The following is a 20785-nucleotide window of genomic DNA, read 5'->3' on the forward strand; positions in this document are numbered from 1 at the left end:
TACATCACCAATGGCCTGATGACATATAGGGGGGCCTTTTGTCTTTCTATACTGTCTGTGTGTGACGTCAATGGGAAGAGTTATTCAGAAGTGTGTGACATCAGTGTAAGGAGTTATTCAGAAGTGTGTGGGGGAAATCTACGTCGGCATCTTTCTCAGAATTTTCAAAGGGAAGTGTTTATATGTGTGTGTGTGTGTGTGTGTGTATGTGTGCTCTCAGTCCTGTTCTGCCTTCTGTGTGTGTGTGTGTGTGTGTGTGTATGCTCTCAGTCCTGTTCTGCCTTCTGTGTGTGTCCAACTGCAAGTCACACTGTTTTATGAAAACATTTCTTTTTAACTAAGCATAAGCTGATGGCGATGTTGCTAATAAATATAATGAAGAAGCATTTTACAGAGTACAGTATGACTACACACTCTCCTCTAAATCTAAACACAACTATTATTTGTCTTTTTTCCCTCCCTTCCTCAATCTCTTAATGCTCTTCTACCTCCTCTATGTCTCTCTCTGACACTAAGGCTCTATCTCAATTAGTCTTTCCTAGATTCCTCTCCTCTTATCTCCTCTACTATCTCCTCTCCCCCTATCTCCTCTGCTATCTCTTCTACTCCTTCTCCAGCTGATCTCTCTCTTTAGTCAGGTTGTTGTAATTGTTCCGTAGCTAGTCTCTCTCCTTAGTCAGGTTGTTGTAATTGTTCTGTAGCTGGTCTCTCTCCTTAGTCAGGTTGTTGTAATTGGTCTGTAGCTGGTCACCTTCTTCTACTTCTTTTCACCTTTTTATGATTCCTGAGTAACTTCCTGGTCTACTGTTGGAAGTTTGTCATGGAAATTCAGTACTTAGAGACACTTAATTGAATAAGTGATTTATTCAAACAATTTATTCAAACAATCATCTTAATTTAATATTGATTAATTATTGCAATAATGAAACCGTCAGCCCAACAGTCTTGACTGACTTTCAGAATGAGAGCTTATCCGTTACAGACAATGCACAGTTTATATAGCGAATACCTAGAATGCTTGGATCCACCCCCCCCATATAGATTGAGGGGCACCATAAACCACTTTGGGCTCATCCTGTCTTTATCTGCACCTGGTGTCTTGTAGACCAAACCTGTCCTGAAGGCTGGCAGAAGTTTGAATCCAGTTGGTACTTCCTGTCTACTGAGACTGAAACCTGGAAGGAGAGCAGACAGGACTGTCTGGAGAGAGGAGCAGACCTGGTGATCATAAACAGTGATATGGAACAGGTGACAGAGAGAGAATTTGAACAAAAGCACAGATTAATAAATAAAGGAACACTGTCCTTTAACATGGTCTACCAGATTCCTGATCAAATGTGATTGGATCTTTAAAATGTGACCTGCAGTTGGACAGAACAGAACGCTGCACAGACAGAGCTGCACGCTGCACACAGGCAGATCCGCACGCTGCACACAGGCAGATCCGCACGCTGCACACAGGCAGATCCGCATGCTGCACACAGGCAGATCCGCACGCTGCACACAGGCAGATCCGCACGCTGCACACAGGCAGATCCGCACGCTGCACACAGGCAGATCCGCACGCTGCACACGGGCAGATCCGCACGCTGCACACAGGTAGATCCGCACGCTGCACACAGGCAGATCCGCACGCTGCACACAGGCAGAGCCGCAAGCTGCACACAGGCAGATCCGCAAGCTGCACAAAGGCAGATCCGCACGCACGCACAAACGCACGCACGTCTGTAAAGTTCCACTTTTAAACCTCTGATAAAGATGCAGACAGATTTCTTACAAACTTCTGAATATTTCCTCAAACTGATGTCACTCACAGACAACATAGAGAGGAAAATAATCCCCTATATGGGCATCGATTGCCAGTCATGGAGTATAAGCCATAATATCAGTTCCTTATGAACAATGCCACAAACAGGCCTTGCGAAATACGACGTCCTGCTTGAAAGTGATTGGGTACTTACAACATTCTCTCAACTGTAGTGGACCACAGACAGAGAGGTACCAGTGGAGATGCATATCAAAGCAACTACTCAACTACTAGTAATCATACAGTAGATATTACCGTTAGGAGTCAGTTAGAAAGGTAATCATGCAGTAGATATTACCATTAGGAGTCAGTTAGAAGGGTAATCATAAGTAAGTTAATACTATATGTAAATGCTACAATAATTTATATTACAATAAGAGGTCAGACAGACTGAATTTGAAGTTGATTCATTGATTGATTTGGGTAATCATTGATATTCGGTACGGTTAGTTAAGATGGCAAACTACGTCAACGAACAGGTGATTGAATTAAATGAAGTTACTGAAGAAAACAGGAACAAAGCAACGAGGAGCGTGAAGAGTGAGACCCAACTCTCAGGTAAGGACAAAGAATTCTGTGTATCTTATTCTCTCTCACACACACTGTAACACACACCTAACAATGCAAACACACACTGTAACACACACCTAACAATGCAAACACACACTAATACCACATAATAGAAAAACACTTCTTCTTCTTCTTCTTCTGGGTGGTTCAGTTGGTACGGAGCTTCGGGTTCAAAACCTGCTGTTGACCACAACAGCAGGTTTTGAACCCGAAGCTCCGTACCAACTGAACCACCCAGAAGAAGAAGAATAAGTGTTTTTCTATTATGTGGTATTAGTGTGTGTTTCACCAAAATGTATCAATTCAATGTATTTTTCACTTCAGTTTTAAAAATGAGGAACTATTTATGTACGAATATTTGAAAAGAACCATTTTTAAACAACAGCACAGTGGACACCCGCCGGGGTTGTAAAAATGTAACCACTCTCAAATTCATAGACAGAGCTCTCATAGACAGAGTTTTCAAGGACTGATCACCCTGGAGACTAAAATTATCGTTTCAAACATCTGAGGCTACACAGTGTTTGTTTACAATTCCATGGTAGAACAAACTTATATTTTGGGTCCTGATGGGTTTAGAAAGTTAAACTAAGTTCATAGAGCATTTACGTTTTAAGTTACATTCTTCAGAATCAATGGGGAAATATAATTCATTTAAATGTTAAAAAAAGAAGTGATTTACGCAGATTGCCCATGTAAACCATGCTACAGCAATCGCAGATTGCCCCTTTAAATCATGCTACAACAATCGCAGATTGCCCCTTTAAATCATGCTAAAGCTGCATGTAATTTCTTCACACAGTAGCTTCCTGTTTTCAGAATTGAGATGACAGCACTCTTGAGGAAACACTTGCTGCCAACCCTAAATCAAGGAAAAACCAATGGCGCAATGGAAATGTTTGTTTCTCAAAGTTCGAATCATAATCGTTAGTGATGTAGGAGGATGTGTGTTGTGTTTTAATCATAGTCATTAGTGATGTAGGATGTTGTGTGTTGTGTTTTAATCATATTCATTAGTGAAGTGGGACAATGGTGTGCGTGTTCCTTTGCAGATGGAAGAACAAGACTCTACAGGATGGCTGCTGTTTGTTTAGGAGTGCTGTGTGTTCTACAAGTCATTCTCAACATCTCCCTGAGACTGGCTTTCTGTGAGTGAGGTTGTATCCAAAAAGACACCCTACTAGGGGAATGGTCAATAGCAATGCTTTTAATAGTGATTTGGGATGCATTTGGAAAGTATTCAGACCCCTTGACTTTTTCCACATTTTGTTACGTTACAGCTTTTCTCTAAAGATGTATTTTTATCCTCATCAATCCACAAAACAACACAATAGCCAAAAATGACAAAGAAAAAGCCAAAAATGACAAAGAAAAAACATGTTATTAGAATGTTTTACAATTTATTAACAATGAAAAACTGAAGCACCTTTGGCAGCGATTACATCATCAAGTCTTCTTTGGTATGGCATTCAGGCCAAAAAGTTCATTCTTGGTTTTATCAGAGCAGAGAATCTTGTTTCTCATTGTCTGAGAGTCCTTCAGTTGTCTTATGGCAAACTCCAAAAGGGCTGTCAAGTACGTTTTACTGAGGAGTGGCTTCAGTCTGGCCACTCTACCATAAAGGCCTGATTGGTGGAGCGCTGCAGAGATGATTGTCTTTCTGGAAGCTTCAAAAGAGGAACTATGGAGCTCTGTCAGAGTGACCATTGGGTTCTTGGTCACCTCCCTGACAAAGGCCATTCTCCCCCGATTGCTCAGTTTGGCCGGGGGGCCAGCTCTAGGAAGAGTCTTGGTGGTTCTAAACTTAATCCATTTAAGAATGATGGAGGCCACTGTGTTCTTGGGGACCTTCAGTGCCGCAGAAATGTTTTGGTACCCTTCCCCAGATCTGTTCCTCGACACAATGCTGTCTGGGAGTTCTAATAATTCCTTTGACCTCATGGCTTGGTTTTTGCTCTGACATGCACTCTCAACTGTGGGACCTTATATAGACAGGTGTGTGCCTTTACAAATCATGTCCAATCAATTGACTTTACCACAAGTGGAGTCCATTCCAGTTGTAGAAACATCTCAAGGATGAACAATGGAAACAGCATGCACCTGAGCTCAATTTCGAGTCTTATAGCAAAGGGTCTGAATACTTTTTTTTTCTATTTTATTTTAAGTTAAATTAAATTAAACAAAATTGTGTTAGTCACATGCGTTGAATATACAACAAGTGTAGACCTTACAGTGATATATGCTTACTTACGAGCCCCTAACCAACAGGGCAGTTAAAAAAAATACAGATAAGAATAAGAGATAACAAGTAATTAAAGAGCAGCAGTAAAAAAATAACAATATATGCAGGTGTGTGCCGGTACAGAGTCAATTCACAGGGGCACCGGTTAGTTGAGGTAGTATTTACATGTAGGTAGAGTTAATTAAGTGACTATGCATAGATGACAACAGAGAGTGGCAGTGGTGTGGAGAGGGGTGGGGTGGGGGGAGGGGGGCAATGCAAATAGTCTGGGAGGTCATTTGACTTGATGTTCAGGAGTCTTATGGCTTGGGGGTAGAAGCTGTTTAGAAACCTCTTGGACCTAGACTTGGTGCTCCGGTACCGCTTGCAGTATGGTAGCAGAGAGAACAGTCTATGACTAGGGTGGCTGGAGTCTTTGACAATTTTTAGGTCCTTCCTCTGACACCGCCTGGAGGTCATGGATGGCAGGAAGCTTGGCCCCAGTGATGTACTAGTCTGGTCGCACTACACTCTGTAGTGCCTTGCGGTCGGAGGCCGAGCAGTTGTCACACCAGGCAGTGATGCAACCAGTCAGGATGCTCTCGATAGTGCAGCTGGCCCCCGTGTTGAGGATCAGCGTGGCAGATGTGTAGTTGCCTACCCTCACCACCTGGGGGAGGCCCGTCAGGAAGTCCAGGATCCAGTTGCAGAGAGAGGTGTTTAGTCCCAGGGTCCTTTGCTTATTGATGAGCTTTGAGGGCACAATGGTGTTGAACGCTGAGCTGGGGTCAATGAATAGCATTCTCACATGGGTGTTCCTTTGTCTAGGTGGGAAAGGGCCGTGTGGAGCATCATCTGTGGATCTGTTGGGGCAGTATGCAAATTGGAGTGGGTCTAGGGTTTCTGGAATGATGGTGTGTATATGAGCCATGACCAGCCTTTCAAAGCACTTCATGGCTTCAGCAGGATGGAATTATGGTCAGATTTGCCAAATGGAGGGTGAGGGAGAGCTTTGTATGCATCTCTGTGTGTGGAGTATAGGTGGTCCAGAGTTCTTTTCCCTCTGGTTACACATTTAACATGCTGATAGAAATTTGGTTAAGTTTGCCTGCATTCAAGTTCCCGGGTACTAGGAGCACATTCTCTGGATGAGTGTTTTCTCGTTTGCTTATGGCGGAATACAGCTCAGTCAATGCTATCTTAGTGCCAGCCTCTGACTGTGGTGGTATGTAAACAGCTACAAAGAATATAGATGAAAACTCTCTCGGTAGGTAATGTGGCCTGCAGCTTATCGTGAGAAACTTTACCTCAGGCCAGCAATAGCTCGAGACTTCCTTAGATATATTGCACCAGTTGTTGTTTTGCAAAATACATAGACCGCCGCCCCTTGCCTTACCAGATTCCGCAGTTCTATCCTGCTGGTACATCGTATAGCCAGCCAGCTGTATGTTGATATTGTCTTCATTCAGCCACGACTCCGTGAAGCATAAGATGTTATACATTTACAAAAATGTACAAAACCTGTTTTTGTTTGTCATTATGAGAATTGTGTGTAGATTGATGAGGAAAATTTTAGCAAAAGGCTGTAACAAAATGTGGAAAAATGAAACGGTTCTGAATACTTTCCGAATGCACTGTACTGCACTACGTTTGACCAGGACCCATAGGACAGATATGTTTTTCATTATCACACCATAGATCTGTACTCACAAAGCAATGACTTTACAAAACATGTGGGACCAGTAGTTTGACAATATTGTTGACACACAAAAAAAATATTGATTTCATTATTACTGAAACAGGATCCAAGTGGTGTATATAAAGATCCAGTAGATTTGGAAAATTGGAGGCCTATTACACTTCAGTGTTGTGATGCAAATATTCTAGCTAACTGCTTGGCGCATAGAAATAAAAAAGGTTTTGACAGTTACTATTCATCCTAATCAGACAGGTTTTTTACATGGACGATACATTGGAGATAATATAAGACCAGTGCTGGAAACAATAGAATACTATGAAATGTCGGAAAAACCAGGTGTGCTTTTCATAGCTGATTTTGAAAATTCTTTTGAAAAAGTACGACCGGAGATTTTATATAAATGCATGGAATATTTTGATTTTGGAGAATAAAATGGGTTAAAGTTATGTATAGTAACCCTAGGTGTAAAAGAGTAAATAATGGCTACATCTCAGAAAGTTTTAAACTGTCAAGAGTAAAACAGGGTTGTCCACTATCGAGCATATCTATTTATTATTGCCATCAAAATGTTAGCTGTTAAAATGAGATTCAACAACAGGGATTAGAAATTCATGGCTTAAAAACAAAGGTGTCATTGTATGCTGATGATTCATGCTTTATTTTAAAACCAGAAATAGAATCCTTCCACAGCCTCATAAACAATCTAGACACTGTTTCTTTCCTCTCTGTATTAAAACCAAATGATGATAAGTGTACTATATTATGTATTGGATCACTAAAAAATTCAACTTTTATATTACCGTGTAGTTTACCAATAAAATGGTCTGACGGGGATGTGGACATACTCGGTACACAAAACCCAAAAGAAAGAAATCTCACTCCAATCAATAGGAAATTAATAGAAAGTTAGCAAAAATAGATAAGATCTTGTTATCATGGAAAGGAAAATACCTGTCTATTTGTGGAAAAATCATCCTGATGAACTCTTTAGTCATATCACAGTTTAACTATGATATTTTATTTGGAATGGCAAGCCAGACAAAATTAAAAGGGCCTATTTATATCACGAACATCAATTTGGAGGGCAGAAATGATTAAATACAAAAGTTATACTTAAATCTGAAATGGTTGTCCAGCAAATTACTGTAGTAACAATGTCTCACCCCATGTTCAAGAATGGCCTTTTCCCTTTATTCAGATAGCAGCTGCTCACTTCCGGTTATATTAAAGTGTAATCATCTCCAAATGATCATTATTTTTTAATTAAGCCTTAGAAGGTTGGTTGCAATTTCAGTTTAATCCATCTGAAAAGAAAGACAAATAAATCAAGCAATATTGAGGTTAAATTCAAATATACTAACTAATTTAAAAAAACATATTTTTTGATAAAATGTTAAAAAAAGGTATAATCTTTGTAAATGCCGTCATGAATAGGACTGGTGGAGTTATGTCACACATGCAGATAACACAGACATATGGAAATGTCTGCTCTAACCAAATGTACATACCAACTGATTGCAGCATTGCCACAAAAATGGAAGAGGTAAGTTGAAGGGGGAAAAAGTACAGAACTTGTCTGTCGGCCCTGGATTAAAAACACAAAAATGGTTAAAGAAGTTTGTGATAAATAAAGTAAAAGGACCAAAAAACAGCTGTGCATATAAATGACAAAATAGTGGGGAAGAGACTTTCAATGTACCGATTCCATGGCACACGGTTAATGAATTGACAAACAAAACAATGCTGGATTCAAAACTCTACTGTTTCAATTTAAATGATGATACAACATTTTTGCAACCAATATAATGTTATTTATATGGGGGATACAATCTTCCCAGCTCTGCAGATTTTGCTGCAAGGAGGCAGAGTCATTAGATCATTTATTTTGGTACTGTCCATATGTAGCTTGTTTTTGGTCACAGGTCCAGGAATGGCTGAAGAATGGCAAAATGTACCTAGAACTAACGCTGCAGATAGCAATACTGGGTAATTTGAATCGATTGAGTCAATCGATCAATACTATAATTATAATTTTAGAAAAAATGTTTCTTTAATTTACAATCTCTAGAAACTATGAGAATAGAAAGGTTCCGTACTTTTGTGAAGCATCACAGCACAGTTGAAAAATATATTGCAAATAGAAATCCCTAATGGATGGTTTTAAGAGATTGATGGGAGAAGTTGAATGGAGCTGAAGGGTGGGACCAATAACAACAAGATAACAAACGTAAAACATACAGGGTCTGTAAAATGTAAATAGGTTCAGAAATGTTGTGAAATAGAGCAGGTACAAATATACAGTGGGGCAAAAAAGTATTTAGTCAGCCACTAATTGTGCAAGTTCTTCCACTTAAAAAGATGAGGCCTGTAATTTTCATCACATCATAGGTACACTTCAACTATGACAGACAAAATTAGAAGAAGAAAAATCCAGAAAATCACATTGTAGGATTTTTTATTTATTTTCAAATTATGGTGGAAAATAAGTATTTGGTCACCTACAAACAAGCAAGATTTCTGGCTCTCACAGACCTGTAACTTCTTCTTTAAGAGGCTCCTCTGTCCTCCTCTCGTTACCTGTATTAATGGCACTTGTTTGAACTTGTTATCAGTATAAAAGACACCTGTCTACAACCTCAAACAGTCACACTCCAAACTCCACTATGGCCAAGACCAAAGAGCTGTCAAAGGACACCAGAAACAAAATTGTAGACCTGCACCAGGCTGGGAAGACTGAATCTGCAATAGGTAAGCAGATTGGTTTGAAGAAATCTACTGTGGGAGCAATTATTAGGAAATGGAAGACATACAAGACCACTGATAATCTCCCTCGATCTGGGGCTCCACGCAAGATCTCACCCCGTGGGGTCAAAATGATCACAAGAACGGTGAGCAAAAATCCCAGAACCACACGGGGGGGACCTAGTGAATGACCTGCAGAGAGCTGGGACCAAAGTAACAAAGCCTACCATCAGTAACACACTACGCTGCCAGGGACTCAAATCCTGCAGTGCCAGACGTGTCCCCCTGCTTAAGCCAGTACATGTCCAGGCCGGTCTAAAGTTTTTGGAGAGCATTTGGATGATCCATAAGAAGATTGGGAGAATGTCATATGGTCAGATGAAACCAAAATATAACTTTTTGGTAAAAACTCAACTCGTCGTGTTTGGAGGAAGCATGGGGGTGGAGGGTGGAAACGTCATGCTTTGGGGCTGTTTTTCTGCAAAGGAAGCAGGACGACTGATCCGTGTAAAGGAAAGAATGAATGGGGTCATGTATCGTGAGATTTTGAGTGAAAACCTCCTTCCATCAGCAAGGGCATTGAAGACGAAACGTGGCTGGGTCTTTCAGCATGACAATGATCCCAAACACACCACCCGGGCAACGGAGGAGTGGCTTTGTAAGATGCATTTCAAGGTCCTGGAGTGGCCTAGCCAGTCTCCAGATCTCAACCCCATAGAAAATCTTTGGAAGGAGTTGAAAGTCTGTGTTGCCCAGCAACAGCCCCAAAACATCACTGCTCTAGAGGAGATCTGCATGGAGGAATGGGCCAAAATACCAGCAATAGTGTGTGAAAACCTTGTGAAGACTTACAGAAAACGTTTGACCTCTGTCATTGCCAACAAAGGGTATATAACAAAGTATTGAGATAAACTTTTGTTATTGACCAAATACTTATTTTCCACCATAATTTGCAAATAAATTCATAAAAGATCCTACAATGTGATTTTCTGGATTTTTTTTCTCATTTTGTCTGTCATAGTTGATGTGTACCTATGATGAAAATTACAGGGCTCTCTCATCTTTTTAAGTGGGAGAACTTGCACAATTGGTGGCTGACTAAATACTTTTTTGCCCCACTGTAAATCTAACTGGATGGACATCAGAAATAGAGGAAGGACTGAAAACAAACTAAATATAACTTTTGTCAAATAGATTGTGTCTGTAAAATATGTAGAAACTTAAGGTAGAAACCTACGTGTTAATGTGTATTAGTTTACTCCAATTGGGGGAGGGGTGATAGGATCTGTGGGGAATAATAAAGGTGTATTCTACAATGTGTATATGTATGTACACATGTTTGAATGTTTATGTATATTTTTATACGTGTATATGGGCATGTGTTTGTATATATGTAGATAGGTGTATATTTACCAAAAACATATATGGCGGATTGGAAATGATGCAGACAATTGCATTGATGGAAGCAATTATCTGTCCTCAATAAAAAAGCTGATCCCCCCCCCAAAAGTATTATAATAATGTTGACATTGTCCACAGAGATTTGAGTAACTATAGTAACTGGTGCCCTTGGCCTTGTATAAGTCACTGAACATGGTGAACAATGTAAACACCACAACCAGTACTGTGTTCCAAATAGGACCCTATCCTCTTTAAAGGGCACTACTTTTGACCAGGGTACATAGGTCTTTGGTCCTCAGTTCTGCACTACAAAAGGAATAGTGTGGTATTTGGGACGCATTACATGCAGGATCCTCTTTGTTTTTCAGCTGACTATAACGAAAAGAGGAACCAGTTAGAGAACTGTTACAACACCACTGGTCTGGTGCAAGACAGAAACCAGCCAGATACCAGTAGTGGTATCATTGACCTGTGTACAGACAGAGACCAGCTGCAGAAGGAGAGAGACCAGTGTCAGACGAACATGAACCAGCTAGAGAGGGAGAGAGACCAGTTACTGAGGGAGAGAAACCAGTTGCTGAGGGGCAGAGACCAGTCAGTTAGCAGTAGTGGTATCATTGACCTGTGTACAGACAGAGACCAGTTGCAGGAGGAGATAGACCAGTGTAAAAATAACATGAACCAGCTAGAGATGGAGAGAACCCAGTTATTGAGGAACAGAGACCAGGCACAGAATACAGATAGCAAAAACCAGTTACAGGAGCGTTATAATGCCCTGACTAGAGACAGGGACATTTTGAGAAACAGGGTCAGTGTTCTGACCAATGAGAAGGTGGCACTGGAGAAGAGGCTCTCTGAGCATGGTAAGTAGTCAAGTCAGTCACTAGGGCTGTATCCCTCTTCTCTACCTTTCATTCTCCAGTCTGACTTCAAAGATAGTAAATGTAAATCTGTGACACTCAGAATAGTATGATATGTTACGTTTGGTATGTTTACATAAGATAGAAGGTTACTTACTTGCAAAAACAAAAGGAGGAAGGATGGGTGGCCATATTATATTATGCAACCGTCTAGCAACCCAAAGGTTGCGTGTTCGAATCACATCATGGACGACTTCAGTACCTGCAACTTATTAGCAACTGTGCAACTACTTGACACTTTTGAACTACTTTGCCATAATATACTTAGCATGTCAGCTAACCATTCCCTTAACTCTAACCCTAACCCCGAACCCTAACCTTTTTATCTTACCTAGTTTAGGTTAGCAACCTAGCCACATAGCTAACATTAGCTACAACAAAGTGAAAACATTTCATAAGTAACTGATGATTGACATCAACAAAATAAAACACACCATGTGAAATGTAACATATCATACTAAATGGAAGGAGACAGATTTATGTTTACCATGTTACGTCCAGGGTGGAACCTGCAGTGCACACCAATCAAGGATTCACCAATAGTTAAATGACAATGTAAAAAAAATATTCAATACAATAAACAAGTGTTTATATATTTCACATATTATTTACATTTCTTCATCAGGGATAAACATTTGTCAGAAAATCAGAAAAACCTGTCCAGACGGTTGGAGGCTGTGGGGATCCAGCTGTTACTTCCTGTCTACTGAGATGAAAACCTGGGAAGAGAGCAGACTGGACTGTCTGAACAGAGGAGCAAACCTGGTGATCATAAACAGCAAGGAGGAACAGGTGAGTGAGTGAGTGAGTGAGTGAGTGAGTGAGTGAGTGAGTGAGGGAATCAAACATCTCTTGGTCAGTAATGTATCTTACAGTATTTAACACATGTGGTCTTTAGTAGTTGACAATATCAGTATCTTTCTCACGAACAGGAGTTTCTCTTTGGCCTCAATAAAGGAGCCTGGATTGGTCTGTCTGACTCTGTTACTGAAGGGACCTGGAAATGGGTGGACGGCACCCCACTGACCACCCCAAGGTAAGAGACTACTGTTCTATAATAACACTGACCACCCCAAGGTAAGAGACAAATGCTCTAACAACACTGACCACCCCAAGGTAAGAGACTACTGCTCTAGTAACACTGACCACCCCAAGGTAAGAGACTACTGCTCTAATAACACTGACCAGAACAAGGTAAGAGACTACTGCCTATAATAACACTGACCACCCCAAGGTAAGAGACTACTGCTCTAATAACACTGACCAGAACAAGGTAAGAGACTACTGCTCTATAATAACACTGACCACCCCAAGGTAAGAGACTACTGCTCTGGTAACACTGACCACAGTGTAAGGAGTTCAAGGTGAGATTTGATCCTCCAGATGTTGAGACTTTTAACAAATGACATATTGCCTCAAATCATATTTCCATTCATAGATGTCATTCCACGAGCACTGAAGATATATCATAGAAACCAAGTACTATTTGCACATGAACATTTTATACAAAATAATACAAATAAAGTTGTGTTTGGTTCCAAGCTTGACTGTTTACTTTGACCTCTTTTTTTGTTGATTTTTGCTCTGACTATAAGCAATGGCTCTCTTGCACTGGTTGTATGTACACACTCAATAAACACTACCCACACACTCACTAGAATCTACCCACACTCACTAGAATCTACCCACACTCACTAGAATCTACCCACACACACTAGAATCTACCCACACACACTCGCTAGAATCTACCCACACACTCACTAGAATCTACCCACACTCACTAGAATCTACCCACACTCACTAGAATCTACCCACACTCACTAGAATCTACCCACACTCGCTAGAATCTACCCAAACACTCAATAAACACTACCCACACACTCACTAGAATCTACCCACACACTCAATAAACACTACCCACACACTCAATAAACACTACCCACACTCAATAAACACTACCCACACACTCAATAAACACTACCCACACACTCACTAGAATCTACCCACACACTCAAAACACTACCCACACACTCGCTAGAATCTACCCACACACTCAATAAACACTACCCACACACTCACTAGAATCTACCCACACTCACTAGAATCTACCCACACACTCGCTAGAATCTACCCACACACTCAATAAACGCTAGCCATTCACTCACTAGAATCTACCCACATTCTCAATAAACGCTACCCACACACTCTCGCTAGAATCTACCTACACACACACTCGCTAGAATCTACCCAAACACTCGCTAGACTCTACCAACACACACACACTAACATCCACCCACACACTCACTAACATCTACCCACACACTTGTTAGAATCTACCCACACACTCACTAGAATCTACCCACACACTCACTAGAATCCACCCACACACTCACTAGAATCCACCCACACTCACTAGAATCCACCCACACTCACTCGCTAGAATATACCCACACATTCACTAGAGTCTACCCACATTCTCAATAAACGCTACCCACAGACTCACTAGAATCCACCCACACACTCACATCTACCCACAATCTCGCTAGAATATACCCACACTCAATAAACGCTACCCACACACTCACTAACATCTACCCCACACACTCGCTAGAATCTACCCACACACTCACATCTACCCACAATCTCGCTAGAATATACCCACACTCAATAAACGCTACCCACACACTCACTAACATCTACCCCACACACTCGCTAGAATCTACCCACACACTCGCTAGAGTCTACCCACACACTCGCTAGAGTCTACCCACACACTCAATAAACGCTACCCACACACTCACTAGAATCTACCCACACTCGCTAGACTCTACCAACACACACACTAGAATCTACCCACACTCGCTAGAATCCACCCACACACTCGCTAACATCTACCCACACACTTGTTAGAATCTACCCACACACACTCGCTAGACTCTACCCACACACACTCGCTAGACTCTACCCACACACACTCGCTAGACTCTACCCACACACACTCGCTAGACTCTACCCACACACACTCGCTAGACTCTACCCACACACACACGCTAGAGTCTACCCACACACACACGCTAGTCTACCCACATTCTCAATAAACGCTACCCACAGACTCACTAGAATCTACCCCCACACTCACTAGAATCTACCCACACACAATCTCGTTAGAATATACCCACACTCACTAGAATCTACCCAAACACTCGCTAGAATCTACCCACATTCTCAATAAACGCTACCCACAGACTCACTAGAATCTACCCACACACTCGCTAGAATCCACCCACACACTCGCTAACATCTACCCACACACTCGCTAACATCTACCCACACACTCGCTAACATCTACCCACACACTCGCTAACATCTACCCACACACTCGCTAACATCTACCCACACACTCGCTAACATCTACCCACACACTCTGTAACGGTTTTGACTTGAGGTTATTATTTATAGGGGTGCCAGGTAGGTTGTGCCTACCAGAGAAAACATTGGTTTCTCCTTTTAGTTTGGGTGGGAATGAGTCCCATCTGGTCCGTCAAGTCTACACCAATACAAAGGACTTATGTAAAAGTCAGGATGGAAATAAACTTTTCATAAACCCTTAAAACATTGGAAAGAACTTCAAAAACAACTATATTCTTTTGCGTGGGTTGTATTAGCAACAACAATGATTACACACACACACATAATAATATCACAATGAGTTCTGGTTCCTCCAGAAATGTCCTGTACCTCGGGCCTAAAAAGAGTCCAGCCCGGTAAAGGAGTTCAGTGAACTCAAGTGACTTTTGTCACGCAATGATTGTCCGTTCATTCCGTGTAGCGTAAACCCAGTATTAAACATACAATCAATATAACAATTATTTTACCACAGAACTTTAAAGCGTATCGACTCTACTAAGTCCTCAACTACAACTAACTACATAAATCACAGTATACATCACATCAAAACAAATGAAATACCGTATACAAAAAAGGTGGTAGTCAGTCGGTCAGTCAGACAATCCAATCCGCCAATAGATCTCCAGCGGAGAAAGGCAACGAAGAACGGAGAGGTGTAGTCCACGGACGCAAAGAGTGGATACGATCCTGGGTAAACTCTCTTAGGCTACAAAACACACGTTTAACGGCAACAAAACAAACGGAATAGAGAAGTTTCGGCACTGAGGGTTAAACACATCCTCATTCACGTCTCCATCACAACCCCACTTTTGCGCAGCTGATGCTGGCTATTTAATTGGGAATTAAAGGGAAAGCGCCCTATTGGAAGGAGCTGCACTGAGACGGTTCAGAATAATTCAGGGCCGTCACAACTCGCTAGAATCTACCCACACACTCGCTAGAGTCTACCCACATTCTCACTAGAATCTACCCACACACTCGCTAGAATCTACCCACACACTCACTAGACTCTACCCACACACACACACTAGAATCCACCCACACACTCACTAACATCTACCCACACACTCGCTAGAATCTACCCACACACTCGCTAGAATCTACCCACACACTCGCTAGAATCTACCCACACACTCGCTAGAATCTACCCACACACTCGCTAGAATCTACCCACACACTCGCTAGAATCTACCCACACACTCGCTAGAATCTACCCACACACTCGCTAGAATCTACCCACACACTCGCTAGAATCTACCCACACACTCGCTAGAATCTACCCACACACTCGCTAGAATCTACCCACACACTCGCTAGAATCTACCCACACACTCGCTAGAATCTACCCACACACTCGCTAGAATCTACCCACACACTCGCTAGAATCTACCCACACACTCACTAGACTCCACCCACACACTCACTAGACTCTACCCACACACTCAAACACTCAGACATCCTACATTGATACTCCCACACACACACACTACACACACACACACTCAAAACACACACGCATATTGATGCCACACACTCACACATACACAGCTTCACACTTTTCACATGCAGTGCTGCTACTCTGTTTATTATCTATCCTGATTGCCTAGTCCCCCTTAATGACCTCAACTACCTCGTACCCCTGCACATAGACTCGGTATTCCTTGTTGTTGTTATTTTATTGTGTTACTATTTCCTTTTTCTATTTAGCTTTTTATCTCACATTTTAACTCTGCATTGTTGGGAAAGGACCCCTAAGTAAGCATTTTACATTCAAGTCTACACCTGTTGTATTCAGAGCATGTGACAAATCAAAATGTTTATTCATTATTTTCTCTGTCTTCTTTACCCTGTAGTTACTGGTACTCACAGCAACCTGATAATGGTGGTGACAACCCAGCAAATGGGGAGGAGGACTGTGTTGAGCTGAACACAGAAACCTGGCTTCCTGTAAAGGCATGGAAGGACCAGTCATGTTTTAACAATCGTTACTGGATCTGTGAGAAAAGGGTTTAACATCACCATGACAACAGAGGAGACTGGTGGGAGGGCAGGCGGGCTCATTTTAATTGCTGAATGCAATTTATGGACCGGTATCAAATGCGTCAAACATATTTTAAACACATGTTTGGCTCCTTTTCCTGAATTCCATTCCATCCATTACAATGAGCCTGTCCTCCTACAGCTTCTCCCACCAGCCTCTTCTACATGACACCATACTGTAACACAGATACAGATACCTGCACGGTCTAAATGAAGTGGCTTGCACTCTTGGCCTCGCACGCTAGCAGTGAAAATTTGTCAGAAACATAACACTGTGTCTCACATCTTACTGCTTACTGTGCTCTCCTCACACCAAATAATCAACACTTTTTAATATTCATTCAATGAATTCGTGATTGCATTGTCAAAGAAAGCCCAGTTCGAGTGGCGTCAATTTTCTCTATAGTTTAAGAGTCTGTAGACATACTGTAATCTGTAAAATAATTGTATTCAATGTTTTTAATATAAACATGTTATGTGATTTGCCATAGGCTTGTGATTTTTCCATGATCAATTATTACATAAATTGCTTTAATAAGAAGAACTAAGGCACAGATGAAAAAATAAAGGAAAAATGTCCTTTACAAGGTCTTCCAGCTTCCTGATTGAATGTGATTGGATTGTTAAAACAGTGTGACCTGGACACACACAGAGGGCAGAACAGTACTGAATTGGCACACACACACACACACACACACACAGTGTTCTGTGAAGTTCACCTTTTAAACCCCTGATTAAGATGCAGACAGATGTTCTTCATACACTTCGAAATAACTCCTCACACTGATGTCACACACAGACAGTATTTAAAAAGGCCATCGGTGGCACAGAAAGAGATAGAGTCAAAATGTGAACTCCATTTGAAGGTTGGAGAAGCCACAAACAGGCCTGTCAAAGTGATAGGATGAAAGACTGCGCTCCTCATTACTTGTTGTCATGCATCATGTTATATCACTCTGTTTAGAATATCCTGTTAGGTCTACCAACTTCCTTCTTGAAGGTGATAGGATTCTTAATACATTCTAATCAACTGTAGTGGACCACAGACAGACATCAGAGAGGTACCAGTGGAGATGCATATCAAAGCAACTACTCAATTACTAGTAATCATACAGTAGATATTACCGTTAGGAGTCAGTTAGAAAGGTAATCATACAGTAGATATTACCATTAGGAGTCAGTTAGAAAGGTAATCATACAGTAGATATTACCGTTAGGAGTCAGTTAGAAAGGTAATCATACAGTAGATATTACCAATAGGAGTCAGTTAGAAAGGTAATCATACAGTAGATATTACCATTAGGAGTCAGTTAGAAAGGTAATCATACAGTAGATATTACCGTTAGGAGTCAGTTAGAAAGGTAATCATACAGTAGATATTACCATTAGGAGTCAGTTAGAAAGGTAATCATACAGTAGATATTACCATTAGGAGTCAGTTAGAAAGGTAATCATACAGTAGATATTACCGTTAGGAGTCAGTTAGAAAGGTAATCATACAGTAGATATTACCATTAGGAGTCAGTTAGAAAGGTAATCATTAGTAAGTTAATACTATAAGTAAAAGTAAAAATCATATATATTACAATAAAAGGTCAGACTGAATTAGTTGATTGATTGATTGGGGTCATCATTGATATTCGGTACAGTTAGTTAAGATGGCCGACTACGTCAACAAACAGGTGATTGAATTAAACAAAGTTAATGAAGAAAACCGGAACAGAGCAACGAGGAGCGTGAAGACTGAGACTCATCTCTCAGGTACAAAGAATTATCTTTCTCTCTCTCACACACACACAGATGCAGACAGGTATGAACGCACAAACCGAAAGCACACACGTATGCTGGCATGTGCACAAACATTAATAGCACATCATAGAAAAACACTTGTACGTGTTTGTATTGTTCTGTCTTCTGTGTGGTTCAGTTGGTACAGAGCCTGGGGTTTACAACCTGCTGGGGTCTCATACACTAAAATGCATCAATTCAATATTGGAACTATGTAGAACTATTTAATAAGATCAATTGAAAATAATCTTTCTAACAGCAACACAGTGGATACCCCATCACTGTTTTCAATATCCGATTGGAAAATATGTTTATGAACAATAAGTATTTGAAACATTTCATACAAATGAACTGTGTCATTACTGTGCAGCCCAGATATAAGTTAATTTCCAATTCCACTGGGTAATATTCCTGGGTAATCATGGCAATGCGGGTGAGCGTCACCCCATCTAGTTGGAAGTCCTCTATCATTCTTCTTGGACTGAACCGAGTCATCTATCTATCTATACACACACACACGCGCGCGCGCGTGTAAATACGAGGCAACAGATGAAAGGTTAAAAAACAACTTCAGGAGATGAGATAAGGGCTTGAACCCCAGCCCTCTAGTACTTTCGAAGTTGGCAACACCAAGAGTAGCCAAGCCAGAACTTCTTCCCAGGGGCTTTGTCAGGATGCGATCCACCAGCCTGTTTTCAATATTTCCGCAAGGTGGCGCCAACTCTCCATTTTTTGTAAATCCTCAATACAACGCTCTGATACTTTCAAAGTGGTCCTGATATTCTTCCGGTAACCAGCGCTTGACTTGGGCAGGATCTCACCGGAGCAGAGTACCGGCACCTCAAATGTTCTACTGCTTGAGCTCCTGTTCCTCTATATCAGATCAAACATAGTGTGGAGCTCCTACACCTAAATATGAAACAGTACCGGAATCCAAAATGAGTACCAGAACCTATTTCAGTCAAAGTCAAGCACTGCCAGTAATGAAACCATTAATGCTCAAATGTATTTATTTTTCAAAAAATGTGACAAAAAAAAAAAAAAAACTGCATCAGCTCTACTTGACTACACAAGCCAAGTGCATTCAAAAAGTATTCAGATGCCAGACAATTTTCTCACATTTTGTTACAGACTTATTAAAAAATTGATAGAATCATTTTTCCCCTCATCAATCCACACACAATACAACACAATGACAAAGTAGAATTTTTAGCAAATGTATAAAAAAAAAATCATAAACAGAAATACCTTATTTACATAGATATTCAGACTATTTGCTAAGAGACTTGAAATTGAGCTCAGATGCATCCCGTTTCCATTAATAATCCTTGAGATATTCTACAACTTGATTGGAGTCCCTGCTCAGTAAAAGGCGCGTGGCAGTCCGCTTGGAATGCTGCAGAGATTTTGGAGACACCAAAAGACTCTCAGACCATGAGTAACAAGATTCACTGGTCTGATGAAACCAAAATGGAATGCTTTGGCCTGAGTGCCAAGCTCCATGTCTGGAGGAAACCTGGCACCATCCCCACGGTGATGCATGATGGTGGCAGCATCATGCTGTGGGGATGTTTTCAGCAGCAGATACTGGGAGACTAGTCAGTGTAACGAGTGTCGTCGGGAGAAGGAGAAGAGGACCAAAGTCCAGCGTGGTACGTATTCATAATACTTTTAATAAAGATGAATACTGGAACAAAACAACAAACCGACAAACGAACAGTTCTGCAAGGTGCAACAAAAACCCTAAACAGAAAATAACTACCCACAACCCATAGTGGGAAAACAGGCTGCCTAAGTATGGTTCTCAGCTGCCTTTGATTGGAAACCATACCAGGCTAAACACAGAAATACAAAACCTAGAATACAAAACCTAGAATATCCACCCATACTCCTACTCACGCATACTCACGCGGAACTAAGGTCAGGACGTGACAACTCATCTCATATGAATATACTGTACTCAATACCATCTATACCATCACACACTCACTAAGGTCAAGACGTAACAACGTGACAGTCAGGATAGAGGTATAGATGAACGGAGCAAAGTACAGAGAGATCCTTGATGAAAACCTGCTCCAGAGAGTTCAGGACCTCAGACTGGGGTGAAGGTTCACCTTCCAAAAGGGCCCTAAGCACAAAGCCAAGACAATGCAGGAGAGGCTTCAGAACAAGTTTCTGAATGTCCT

The 20785-nt window shown here is 41.2% G+C and overlaps 1 protein-coding gene across 1 annotated transcript; it reads left to right on the top strand.

Moving 5' to 3' along the window:
* The first annotated feature begins 1976 nt into the window (after nucleotides 1-1976).
* Nucleotides 1977-17399, top strand: LOC109876712 (C-type lectin domain family 4 member M). The gene is made up of 6 exons (XM_020469111.2): nucleotides 1977-2365; nucleotides 3430-3525; nucleotides 10809-11303; nucleotides 11986-12152; nucleotides 12293-12396; nucleotides 16622-17399. Exons 1-6 carry the CDS (start codon nucleotides 2263-2265, stop codon nucleotides 16779-16781), a joined length of 1125 nt encoding a protein of 374 aa, XP_020324700.2. The 5' UTR covers nucleotides 1977-2262; the 3' UTR covers nucleotides 16782-17399.
* The last annotated feature ends 3386 nt before the right edge of the window (nucleotides 17400-20785 follow it).

The sequence above is a fragment of the Oncorhynchus kisutch genome, unplaced genomic scaffold (genome assembly GCF_002021735.2).
Source record: "Oncorhynchus kisutch isolate 150728-3 unplaced genomic scaffold, Okis_V2 scaffold978, whole genome shotgun sequence".
Classification (NCBI taxonomy): domain Eukaryota; kingdom Metazoa; phylum Chordata; class Actinopteri; order Salmoniformes; family Salmonidae; genus Oncorhynchus; species Oncorhynchus kisutch.

Coding starts and splice junctions, on each gene's coding strand:
- LOC109876712 (XM_020469111.2), top strand. CDS start 2,263: ATGGCAAACTACGTCAACGAACAGGTGATTGAATTAAATGAAGTTACT. Junction 3,526..10,808: donor CTCCCTGAGACTGGCTTTCT/GTGAGTGAGGTT, acceptor TTTGTTTTTCAG/CTGACTATAACGAAAAGAGG. Junction 11,304..11,985: donor GAAGAGGCTCTCTGAGCATG/GTAAGTAGTCAA, acceptor TTTCTTCATCAG/GGATAAACATTTGTCAGAAA.